Source organism: Gastrolobium bilobum, unplaced genomic scaffold, assembly GCF_033153095.1.
Source record: "Gastrolobium bilobum isolate Gb01-03AN ecotype WA unplaced genomic scaffold, APGP_CSIRO_Gbil_v1 utg3201, whole genome shotgun sequence".
NCBI classification, from domain to species: domain Eukaryota; kingdom Viridiplantae; phylum Streptophyta; class Magnoliopsida; order Fabales; family Fabaceae; genus Gastrolobium; species Gastrolobium bilobum.
The window spans coordinates 14,587-27,789 of NW_026899181.1; the positions used below are offsets into that span (position 1 = coordinate 14,587).

Genomic DNA, 13,203 nt, shown 5'->3' on the forward strand with positions numbered 1-13,203 from the left:
AGACCCTGATGAAAAATAATCAGGACATGATGCATGCCTTTATGACTGAAATAAGGGCAGACAGGGCTCGGAACAGGAGGGATGATTCTCCTCCACACACGGCTACGGAGACTGCTACCCGTACGCCATCTGTTACTCCTCAGCAGGAGGGGAGTGGTGCTAGTCGTCAGTCTGGCGAGGCTAGTCACCACACTACTGATCCTACTTACATCCCAGAGCCTTCTGTGGATCCTTCTGTTGCTGCTCAGTCTTCTGGGGTTACTAGGCAGGTATATGTTGTTACGAATGAGAAGAGACTTCTTTCTTTCCGGAAACACAAACCGCCATCATTTCAGGGGTCAAGGGACCCGAAGGTAGTGACTACATGGTTGAGAGGTATGGATAAAATATTTCAAGTTATGGGGTGTCAGGACCCGCAAAGGTTGTCATATTCTGCTTATATGCTCGAGGGTGATGCACACGAGTGGTGGTATACTGCATCACAACCTTTCATTATTCAAGGGGAAGAGATTACATGGGCATTGTTTAAGAGACTGTTTCATGAAGAATATTTTCCCCGAGATGTTCGGGAGGCTAAACAGGGAGAGTTTGAGAAATTGGTACAGGGTACCATGACAGTTGATGCCTATGTGGCTAAGTTCAATGATCTGGTAAAATTGCAAATTATAGGGGTGTGCTACTGACTCCTGAGTTTTTATCTGCCAAATTTCAGAGAGATTTGAATGAAAAAATTGCAAAGAGGATGTCTAATACTGCTGTGAGAAACTTTGTAGATCTTGTGACTCAGTGTAAACGGGTTAAAAGTGTTTACAATCGCTATCCAAAAGCTGGTTCTTCGAGGACATCTGGTCCTCCAGGTAATAATAATAATAGGGGTGGCTTTCATCATAATAACAACAGAGGTAGGGGGTTGCAGGTAAGGCAGCCCCAGGGGCAGTTCAAGATAGGAGGTGGTCAGAGAAGTGGGTTTAGTGACAGAAATTCCAATCCTCGCTGTGATAAGTGTAAGAAGTTTCATCAAGGGCAATTAGGAGTGAACCATGTGCGAATAGGTAAAAACGTAAAGTTTGGAAATTGGCTAAGTTGGTTTATGGGAACCCCTTAGTAACTTATACTAAGTAAAATGTGATGTAAAAATAGATAAAATAAATATTCCGCAAGAGTTAACAGTTATAGTCACAGCTTTTAATTATTACGCGTTTTATTGTTTTAAATGCTCGCGTAATAATCGGAAAAAGTTTATTCATATTTTTATAAATGAATTGTTGTGACTGATTGTAACTGCGCTTAATATCATAATTAATGTTAACAATACCAGTACGTAACGGGCTGTTACACTCTCTATCGCCAAAGTAGGATTTTCTCTTCAAAATTATCAAAATCTCTACTATTAGTGCATAAAATCCCCTTTTATAGGCAATTGGTTTGTGCCCTAAGTGATTTAAAAATTTGGGCATGGATCTGGATCGCAGAGCGCGCTTTAGTGCTCACTAGCACGCTAAATAACCTAAATTCTTTTCCTGGGCACGCTTTAGCGTGCTCTTCGAAGAAAAATTTCAGAACACTAGCACACTTTAGCATGCTGAAGCGCGTTTTAGCGCGCTCTTCAAAGGGAAGAATTATTCACCAGAGCGCGCTTTGACGCGCTATAGAATGTTTCAGCTCATTTTTCTAGGAAATTTGGCCATCTTTGCTTCATTAACGCAATGTAGGGTGCTAAAGCGCGCTCCACCAATCTTTAACTTGCTTGTGAAGTGCTTCAACTGGACTTCTTTTGATCTTCCATCTTCTCATCTACGCCCCTTACTTCATTTTTGCACTATTTTGTGTCAATTCACCTTCAAAACAAGCAAGATCACATTATGTTAGCTCAAATTTCAACTTTCATGCTTTTTCACTACAAAACTTACGTTCTCATGAAATTGACCATGTATTTCCTATATTATTTAGCTCTAAAAACATGATAAACTTAAGGTTAATCACACATCTTTATTATTTTTTGAGGGATAAGAATTGTTTTTTCCGCTATGATATGCACCGCTATTTTTGTTTATATATATATATATATTTTATATATTCACCCTTTATAGTGTTACTAGAGTAAAATTTTAGTACTTAAGTATTTACCCTCTTACCAAAATTAAATATATATAAACTCTAATATTGAAAATAAAGAAATAGATAAAACAATATAGTTAGGTAAATTATACTTTTATAAATTTTAGTGATATGAAACCCAGCCCGACCTCGCCGTGTCGATCCAGAACCAGACGAACCAGTCGTCGGACCGATTCAAGTCAAGTATCAGACAAGTCATGCATTGAACCCGGTCAAATCAATCAAAACTCGGCCAAAATCAGTCAAAACTAGTGACCCAGTTGGGTCATGCATTTTTATAGGAAAAAAAACCAAAATTGTTTCATCTTGTCATAAAAAAATGTAGAACTCATTTTAATTTTTTTATAATTTTATTTGCTAGTAGTATACTCTTCTATAATGACCTCAAATTTCAGCTTCCAATACCGAAGCAATTTGCGAAACAATAAATTAAGAGCATGTGACATGTCATTTCAATGTAGATGAATTTAAAAAATATGAGTTCACAATATTTGACATTTTGAATGTCATTGAGAGGTATGCTTATGAAGATTCTGAATTGCAATTTAATTTGACATAGTAATAGCGTGGATTGTCTTTTATTTGTGTTTAATGAACTTGTAAAAGTGTGATTGAGTAATTTTTAAGCTTATTTAGTGAACATTGTTTAACTCATTTTTAATATAAAGAATATAATTAAATTTATATGTTCACACACACACACACATATATATATATATATATTTATATATCCAGATTTAATAACACTGATAAATTTAGTGGGTGTAACACTAAGTCTATAACATCAACAAAAATTTTCTCTTGTTTACGGACTCAATGAATTCTTTTGTTTGTAGAGTAAAAGAGAACCAAGCCCATAATAAAAGTAAAAGAAACATTTTGAAGATTTGAAAAAATCTAATATTTTGATGGGATTGAAAAATGCCATTATGTATATGGCAAATCTGCAACTATTACAATTTTGAACCTAAGAAAATAGGACAAACAAATGCAAAAATGAGAAACAAAGTTTATGTAACCATTGAAAAGAATGAAACCAAGCCTATGGAACAAATGAGTGGTCAATTCATGTTGTCGTTCAGAATCACAACTCATCTTCTAAAAGGGGTTTCATGTTCTATGACATGTCACTTTAATATTTGCCTTGAAATTAAACCAAATGAATATAAAAAAAACATAAAATTAAAAGAAAGAAAATTATGTACTAGAAAAAGAAATAAAATTAAAATTAAAATAAATACAATAAACTAACTTGAAATTGAAATCAAAAGATTAAAAGTGCATGCATTTATTATAAACAAAAATTTGTGAGATGTGACCCAAATATAGAGGGGAGAAAGAAAATTTTTGATTAATTATAAATAAATTATCTTTGATTTAGAAAACTCTTTGAAAGTAAATTCGTTTTTAAATTAAGTAAATACAATTAAGCACAAGAGATAAAATTATCTCCTGAAACCGCAAAATTGCATAGTTTTAGGGTTTAGGAAAAAAAGGGTATTTTGAAAATTTTACTTTTTCTTGTATCATAAATTTTACTAAAAAGCCCTGTATTTTTTTCGTAATGTAGAAGATAAATTTATCTCTTGTTGGAGAAATGTTAATCCCATAAACTAACCTTCAAACTTTAATATATAAAAATCATTATACAAATACAATTAAATAAAAATACCCTTTCTTATTCTCCTTAGAGCATTTGTTAGGAGATTTTCAGTTTTTGCATTCCATTGACCTTTTTTAATCTCTAAGTCACTATAATCTTTAACTTTCTTGGGAACCCTATGGTTATTTTCATCTAAAATGGTAGAAAATTCATAACCCTCTTCAATACTACTCTAAACCCCAAACTCTACCGATTCTAAGAATATTTGCATCCTACATTTTCAATAAGGATAATTTTTTCTATTAAAAAGGGTGGCCTATTAGTTGAACTATCTTCTTAAGGGAAATCATTGTTCGAGAAAGTCACTCCTATAGATATTTATCTCTAGGTGGTTAAACCTATGGTAGAGAACCTAAGCTCTGAGGTCAATTGTAAAGAAAAGAATGACTAAACAATCACACAAGCGAGGGATGAATTGTGTGTTACTTATAATGTAATAAACTAAGAAAACAAAACCCTTTTTCAAGAAATCAACCAAGAATGAGATATATCAAAATTCTAACCTTCCCCAACACAAAAATAGACTTAAAACATACCAAATAACATCCAATAATAGAGATATAGTAGCAGTAATAAAAAAAGATAAGGGAAAGGAAGAGAAAACATCAAATTTATCTAGTTCACTCTCTAACCACTCGAGAGCTACATCCAAAATGAGGTCGATCGTTCCACTATCATCAAGCTTCCAACTGGTACTTGAAAAATTAATTTACAATTGAAATTTTACAAAATCAATGATCAAACCTTGATCACACTCAACGTAAACCCCTTAGGATCACTCCAATTATGTCCAATCAAATTACAACAACAAAACATGTTCAAACAGATATAGAGAAGCCTCTTTATATTCACCATTACAAAAGATTTTAAAAGAAAAAAAAGAAGAAACTAAGATTATAGACCTCTATCTCAAGATATGCAAAAATAAGTCAAACAAGGGTTTAATTCTTGAATTTTGGTAATTTGATGTGTTTCTCTATAAAAACATGATTAGGAACCCTTATAACATGTTTATAGATGAATCTAATGAGTTAGATGACCGTTTATAGTCGTTGAACTTCTCAATTTTAATAATCACGTGTTTCCAGATCAATATCCGAATATTTGTCGCGCTAATATTTAGATATGAATAGTGCAATATCCGGATACGAACAGTACAATATCCCGATATGAACAATGCAATATCTTGATATAAACAATGACAACAAGCCTATTTTTGCCATTTTTGATCCAAATGATTTCTAATGACTTCTAAGACATGATTGAATGTTTTAATATCAATTTAACAGTGTTTCATGTGTATGAGGCTTGTATGCATAAATCAAGTATATGTGTTCATCAATGCATGAGTTTATGACTTTCAAATACAAACCTTAAGAAATATAGCTCAATAAACTCAATCTCAACATTTCTAAGACTCAAAACTAATATTACAAACAGAAAGTGTCAATTAGAGTCTTGTCTTCCCTTGTCTTCAAGCTTTGTGTATTTAGAGTCTTTGAATAGCTTAGAACTTTGACTTTGTAGTTGACTTTGTAGTTGACTTTGTCAATTTGAGTATTTCCTTCAATTTTGCATTTTTCTTTAATCTTATAACTTCATTTGGGATTTGTTGCACTACCTTTAATGTTGTTCATCCATGTTGAGATAGTTGGTTATTTGTTATCATCAAAACTTCAATGCCTTAGCCTTATAACCTATGGTTCAACATGCGAAAGTATGATTTGACTTCAGTTTATGCTAGTCCTAAGAAGCACATTCTATAATCCCTTTGGGAGGATCTGTAACAACGAAAAACGGATGAGCCCTAGTTAGTGGCGAGGGACTTTAATGAGATAGCAAGTATTTTCGAGAAGAAGAGAGGTAACCCTCAGGACCCTGCGAAATGTTACATATTTAAAGCTCGGTTGGAGGGCTGGAGTTTGGATGGCTTGTCGAGCTCTTGTGTTTTCTACACGTGAAAAAGACCTAAATGGCCTAACCTCCCTGGTGTTTACAAAAAACTTGATCGAGTATGTAATGTAGCCTGAAGATTAGAATTTCAGTGGATGGATGTTAGTAATCTGGTATATACCTGCTCTGATCATCACCCAATGCTTCTTTGTATTGCTAGTCAGCCGAGTAGTTGGGTGCTTAGACCATTTTGGTTTATGATAGATTGTCTGAACCACTCATAATTTCCTTAGCTTATTATGGAAATAGTATGAAAATAGGACCTACAAATTAACCAAATGTTGGGGGATCTCTTTCAACCCTTGCGACAGTGGAATAAGAAGGTCTACGATAACATCTTCCTTAAGAAGACGAAGTTGCTGAATAGGCTTAAGGGGTTGCAGCTCAACTTTTACAACATGAATCTGCGCTTTTACGCCAGTTAAAGGAAGATTTTCAAGAGGAGCTTAATATGGTTCTTGATATAGAGGAACGACTATGGTTTCATAAATCTAGGCAGAAGTGGCACTAATAGTTGGGGAGATGATCCTCAACGGCTTCGGGAGTTATCATGCTCATTCTTTAATAATCTGTTCCAGGAAGATGTTATCAACAAAAGATGGGTCTCTTTGGGAAGCATGTGGCCTGTTCTTGTGTAATCGATCTAATATGCTTGCTCGGCCTCCCTCTGCTTTAGAAATCAGACACTGCTTATTTAATATAGGATCTTATAAGGCACTGGGGAGGGATATGTACCCAACCATCTTCTTTCAAAGAAACTAGGACATGTTAAAAGATCATATATGCTCTAATATATGTGAGGATTGGCAGCAGCCTAAGCCCATCCGACATCTCAATTCCACTTTACTGGTATAATAATGAAGCAAACATACCTTTCTATGATGAGTTAATTTTGAACAATCTTTCTTTGCTCGGTTCTATACAAGTTTACTTAGCAAGCTCCTAGTTTATAGGCTCAAACCCATCATAAAGCGGCCCATATCTCCTTGCCAAGTGAGTTTTGTTCTAAAGAGACAGATTCATGATAATATCATAATTACGTAAGAGTTAATTCACAATATACACAAGATGCACAACAAGCGTCCTTTTATGGCAATCAAGGTGGATTTGAAGAAAGCTTATGACTAGGTGAATTGGAATTTCTTAAAAAATATCTTTTAGGAAATCCATCTTCTGGAGCACGTTTCTAGATTCTTATGGCTATAGTTAGCTTTTCCTCAATCAATGTGCTGTGAATGGTGGTCAGACGGAAGATTTTAATCCATCTAGGGGTGTTTGACAAGGTGATCCATTGTCGCATTACCTATTTGTGTTGGCAATGGAGAAACTGAGTCATATAATTAATACAACTGCGAGTCTTTGGTATCCTATCGAGGTAGGTAGATTTGGTCCCCTAACTCACACCTTATGTTTGCTGACAACCTTATGCTATTTGTGGAAGCATCGATTTACCAGATGGATACGGTGTTGAAATGCATTAACCTGTCTGAGGAGATATCAGGTTTGAAATTGAGTATCCAAAAGACTAGTGTTTTCTTCTCCAAAAACACGCCAGAGAAGCTAGTTAGAGATATTATTGAGAGGCGTACGCGGCTTCAAATGGATGCGTAATGTTGGGAGGTACTTGGGTGCTTGGATGATTCGTGGTTGCGCAACTAAACAACACTATGAGCATATTATAGACAATATTAAATCGAAAATGGGTGGTTGGCAGCAACAAACGTTATCATAAGCAGGTAGAATTACACTATCCCAATCTGTTTTATCCTAGATTACTTACTAAATATGCAGCATGGCAAGCTCCCTGTGACCATATGTGAGGACATTGAAAAGATTCTGCGGAGATTTATTTGGGGAGAAACAGAGACATCACGTCGGCATCATGCGATTGGATGTGATACTTTAACTTTACCTAAGGAGTTTGGTGGGTTGGGCTTGAAGTGCCTAAAACTAATGAATGATGCGTTCCTCTCAAAGTTGGCGTGGATGTTCCATGATGAAGTAGATTCTCCATGGGTAAAATTCTTGAACGGGAAATACATGAGCATAGACGCTGATGATGCTACTTTAGTGGTGAGGGTTGGTTGTTCCCGACTATGGGCCTTCTCTCAGGGTTGGTAGTCTATAAATGATAAAGTAATATGGGACTTAGGCAATGTTGCTTTTATTAAAATAATAGAAATAGAGCACCGATAACACATAAGTCTATATTTTACAAAAAATAAGTAAGAACTTTACACTGTTTAGTCCCAAATTAAGTAAATCATAAAAATGTCCAAAAACATAATGATGTTCATCTTAATTCTATTTTTCCTCCACAACATTCAAACTTTTTTCTTGGGCAACAAATTATAGCGCATGTTGAAAAAAAATCTTTTATTTGCATTAGTCATATATCTCGTTAGCTTGTTCATTCGAATGATTTAATATTTTGTCACTTATCTTCTTGCACTTTTCTTTTTTAATCACTTTTCTAATCTGCATTTTACATGTCAATTGGGGCAAAATAGACAATCTAGCCCAATATTTATTGTCATTAATAATGAACTTGGATGGAAAGAATGTCATGAGAGATAAATAATTAAAAAGAACCAACAAAGCCCAGCACAAGTTGGTAGATAACATGGGTTCCTTAAGCATGCGGGTTAGATACCTGGCCGTGCGTATGAAAAATGCTTTGTTCGGAGAGGTTTACCCACTTAATGTGATTTCCCGCCTCGAAATAATTAGTCTTCGGTCTTCGGCTGTCGGCTGGAGGATACCTTGGGAAACCAAAAAATAATAATTAAAAAAAGATATAAAAGTTCAATAATTTTGGAATAAAACATATGGAGTTCTCAAACTTCCCTAACATTTTTTTTAAGGGAAAAACTACTCTTATGTTACATGTGATAACTTTTTCTTCTACACATCCTTCGATAATTGTGCCACATTTTTCTTTTCTTTTTATTTTTCAAGTGGTGGAGCCCACAAATATATCTCTATGATATGAGATAACTTATCTCCTTTAACATGAGATTAATAAAATTTTTTTTAATGCACCAATACCTTAATATGTATCGTTTGTTTTTATCGGCAGTGTCCATGGCCCAATTTTCATTAAATAATGATAATAACAATACAACTACAAGTGCTGTGGATCTCGTCCTTACTCTGCTGATCCATTGTCTATTGGGCTTTTTTTTGTTTGGTCTCGGGTTAATGGATAACTTCCCAGACCAGTTATTGTACTCGCTGCTGATATTTCGAAAAACCCTAATCCTAAACCCTAGTTTTTACCTATAAAATGCTCATTTCTCTACCCTTTAATTCGTAGCATTTCTATAAAACGTTGCAACCCTCTGTGACGGTTCGCACTTTGCAAGCTCTAGAAGATTCGAAATGGCTCCTCCTCGAGGTAAATCGAAGAAATTTATCTGTCATGTTTCAGTATATGGCGCTCAATCTTTTGATTTTTTGAGGAAAATTTGAGTGACAAAGTTGCTGGAATTTGAAATTTTTTCTTCTATTCTCTCTGCCCTTTTTTTATTTTGTAATATGGGTTTCTAAAGCAGTTGGTGAAAAATGGATTCACTATCTTTTTTTTCTGAATATGCAATAAAGTTCTGTTGTTGTTTGAATCTTCTTCGTCCTCTCCATTGTTAATAGCGTGCTTCTTTTCATTTAAGAAATTACACACTAAAGATAAACAAAATGTACCAAAGAATAAAAAATTGAAGATAGTATAAGTCGGTCCAATAAACAGACAGAGATTAAGAAAGCCTGAACCAGAATTTTTTTTTGGAAATTTTATAAATTAAGGTTCGTGTGTTGCGAACAAAATTGGGAGTGGGTGTGTGATGCAGGAGGATTTACAAGTATGAGTATCTTAGGAATGATTTAATGGATTTGAATATCTTCAAAGTTGTAGATCTTTAGATGTTCAAAAAAATGATTTTTACAAGTTTTTCTCAAACCTTGTGCAGTGTTTGAAAATTTCACTTTTTTTTGGTAGATAAATGTGGTGGCATAGCTGCGTCTTTTGTTTTTTGTTTTATAACCATGTTTGTATTTGTGCAGGTCGTGGTGGTGCTGGTGGGGGTTTCAGGGGCAGGGGTGATAGAGGTAGAGGGAGAGGTGGTGGAGGAAGAGGAGGAGATAGAGGTACCCCATTCAAAGCTCGAGGTGGTGGTAGAGGAGGAGGGAGGGGCGCTCCTAGAGGAGGCAGGGGTGGTCGTGGAGGTGGCAGGGGTGGAATGAAGGGAGGGAGCAGGGTTGTGGTCGAGCCTCATAGACATGAAGGTATCTTCATTGCCAAGGGTAAAGAAGATGCCCTTGTTACTAAAAATCTGGTTCCTGGTGAAGCTGTTTACAATGAGAAAAGGATAACTGTGCAGGTTATTTCTCTCATTTTTATGTTTTGTTAGTTTAATCATTATTATCTTTTAGTACGTATTAAAAGGCTCCGTTATGTTTAAGCATGCTTGAAAATAAATAGTAATGAAGTTGTGTTTTTGGCTCGGTTGGTTTTTATTTAGATTTGTACGTGTAGCCTATTGTTTGGCTGTATTGAATCTCTCATTTTGTATGGTACATGTTATACGATCTATTAATGTTTTCTCTAGTTGAAATAAATTTTATTTTCTAATGGTCTAGATCTTCAATCATGATTTATGACAATAATAATATCAAATTCTGTGATGAATGATCAAAGCTTGCCAGAAGTCTTGCATTTTTTTGCAATTACTTTGTTAATTTATAGTTCTTTTTTGTTTTATTTATAATTTATATTCTGTTTCATTCTGCAGAATGAGGAAGGTGCAAAAGATGAGTACAGGATTTGGAACCCTTTTCGCTCCAAGTTGGCTGCTGCCATCCTTGGTGGTGTTGATAATATTTGGATTGTAAGAAGTTTCATTGTCTCATAATATTTGGCCGTGCCTTGGTATTTAGCTTTAACTGCAGTATATTGACATCTACATTTTTTTTTGTATTTCTTTTGTCTAGCCGTGCCTTGGTATTTAGCTCCAACTGCAGTATCTTGACATCTATATTTTTTTTTTGTATTTCTTTTGTATAATAAAGAAACCTGGAGCCAGAGTCCTTTACCTTGGAGCCGCTTCTGGAACAACTGTCAGTCATGTGTCTGACATTGTTGGCCCAGTAAGTACTAATTCAATTGTGCATCATCTTTACATGTATGATTTAAATGGCTAAATAGACTATGCTGTTCTCTTTATGTAGACAGGAGTTGTCTATGCGGTAGAGTTCTCTCATAGAAGTGGCCGTGACTTGGTTAACATGGCTAAGAAGCGGACTAATATTATACCCATTATTGAAGATGCTAGACATCCAGCCAAGTACAGGATGTTGGTTGGCATGGTAGATGTGATATTTTCTGATGTTGCTCAGCCTGATCAGGTCTTGTTTAAGTTTCTTTCAAATCCATCTTAAAAATAGTTATACATGATACCTTTTGAAGATGGTGCAGGCCCATGTCTTTGAAGCCCATTTTTGCTATTGCTCCAAAACATTGATGTGCTCCAATCTGTATTGCTGTATATGTATTGTTCATTTGATTTTTCATTTTTTTTTCTTTTAGCTCTTCAGTATCAAGGCATGCTTTTGTTGTTCCTTGGCTTTTACATTTGACTGTTTTTATTTTCAACTTAACTGGCGCTATTCTGCTATTTCTTCTTTCCTATTTATATAATGTTTCAAATATCTTGCAGTCATCTTGATGCGCTGTCTAGTGTATATAGTTTCCATGCCTATCTCCTTTTGTAGTTACTGTTGCCATTTGATTGTAGCACCGCAATTTTTGTAATATATATTATATAACTTGATTAAAAAATATTCTCAACTTTCAGCTATGTATAAAGTTCATCTGTGATGTTTTGTTTTTAGTTTCTTTAAACTTTTATATTTTTCAATTCAATGCTTATTTTCTTTGTATATTACTTTTTTTTTTCACTTGAATGTATACTCTGTTCCATATCGGATAATCTGTGCATATGATGAGTTACTCGGATTCCCCTTCAAGACATCTTGGATGATGCAGACCCGAGTTTCTGATGCACATCAATTTCTTTCCTTTATGTATATTGTTTTATTACTTTACTTTTCAAATTGATGACCGTTATTGAGCAATGAGTTACCTGCTATGTTGTTGTGTTTCCCTATCCTGTATCAATAGGAAATAAAACTTTTATTTTCCTTTCTTTATTGGATGTAATATGGAATATGCATTGCTCAATTCTTGTGTTTGTGGATTTCTTTTCTACAATTGCTACAAATGTACTCCCTTGGAAGAAAAATGTCCTGTACACACTGTCAACCAACTAGTAGGTTTAAACTTCAATTAATTTAAGGATCAGTTTCGTTTATGCTATTTTGGTGATCATTGCAGGCAAGGATTCTAGGGCTCAATGCTTCATATTATCTCAAAGAAGGGGGTCATTTTGTTATTTCAATCAAGGTTTGTTCGGATATCTAATCATGTTTTTATGAGACTTCTTTTGGTTTATATTACTTTTCGCCGTATGTTTGGAAAAAGGGTAAATTTTCATTAGAAGTTTAAATTTATTTATTCATTCTTCCTTTTTGTAAAAGGTAAGTCAAGTTGTAAAGTAATGGCTTGTAGCCAGGTTATTACAGTTGATGTGCTAAATCTTGCTCACCGAATTTATTTGTTAGGCTAACTGCATAGACTCAACAGTCCCTGCGGAGTCAGTTTTTGCTAGTGAAGTCAACAAGCTGAAGGCAGATCAATTTAAACCTGAGGAGCAAGTCACCCTCGAACCATTTGAGCGTGATCATGCTTGTGTAACCGGTGGATACAGGTTGCCTAAGAAGAAAAAAGTGGCTGAGTAGATTGCTATCCATGATGGATGTACTGGTAATTTCAGCGATTTAAGAATCGTTCCATGCATTTTGTCTTTTAAAGAATACTGGAATTTCGATTAGTGTTTTGGTAGTATTTATTCGTTAGAAGCTTTTGACGGGAATGTGTTGATACTTTGTATCTTAGATGTATTACAAGTTGTTACATTTGCCCCAGTGTAGTGATGCAAAGCTTTTGACGGGAATGTGTTATACGTTGGAGTGTTAATTTATCGATTTTTGGTTTCGCAGGTGAAAATTGATTCAATTTAAATCAATTTAATGAGATTTCTCAACCTTATCTCCTACTTAATTGGGTTTTTTTCTCAATCATAATTCAAAAATCATATAGCAAAATTTTAAATTAAGACTCTATTAACCAATAACATTTTTATTGCATGAGTTATTATCCTATAGTAACTCCTCTATAGGATGAAAATAAGGCAATTTTGTGTGAGGTAAAAGATGGTAATTCAACTTTTTGTGTATTATATTGAAAATTAGATTATTGTTTACATATTCTTTTAGATTGCACAAAAATCATTATACAAATTTTATACTGTCGATAAATGTAAAATATGAAGATTATATTTATAATTTATTTTTGT

General features: G+C 34.5%; 1 protein-coding gene and 1 non-coding gene across 2 annotated transcripts; both read left to right on the forward strand.

The window, feature by feature from the left end:
• The first annotated feature begins 9,002 nt into the window (after positions 1–9,002).
• On the forward strand, positions 9,003–12,839 carry LOC133288007 (rRNA 2'-O-methyltransferase fibrillarin 2-like). The gene is made up of 7 exons (XM_061485701.1): positions 9,003–9,131; positions 9,794–10,110; positions 10,522–10,617; positions 10,799–10,876; positions 10,958–11,134; positions 12,123–12,191; positions 12,410–12,839. The coding sequence occupies exons 1-7, from the start codon at positions 9,116–9,118 to the stop codon at positions 12,584–12,586; spliced, it is 930 nt and encodes a 309-aa protein (XP_061341685.1). The 5' UTR covers positions 9,003–9,115; the 3' UTR covers positions 12,587–12,839.
• LOC133288008 (small nucleolar RNA snoR60) lies at positions 11,722–11,792 on the forward strand. Its single transcript, XR_009748320.1, has one exon. It is a non-coding gene; the product is annotated as a small nucleolar RNA snoR60 (small nucleolar RNA).
• Positions 12,840–13,203: the final 364 nt, after the last annotated feature.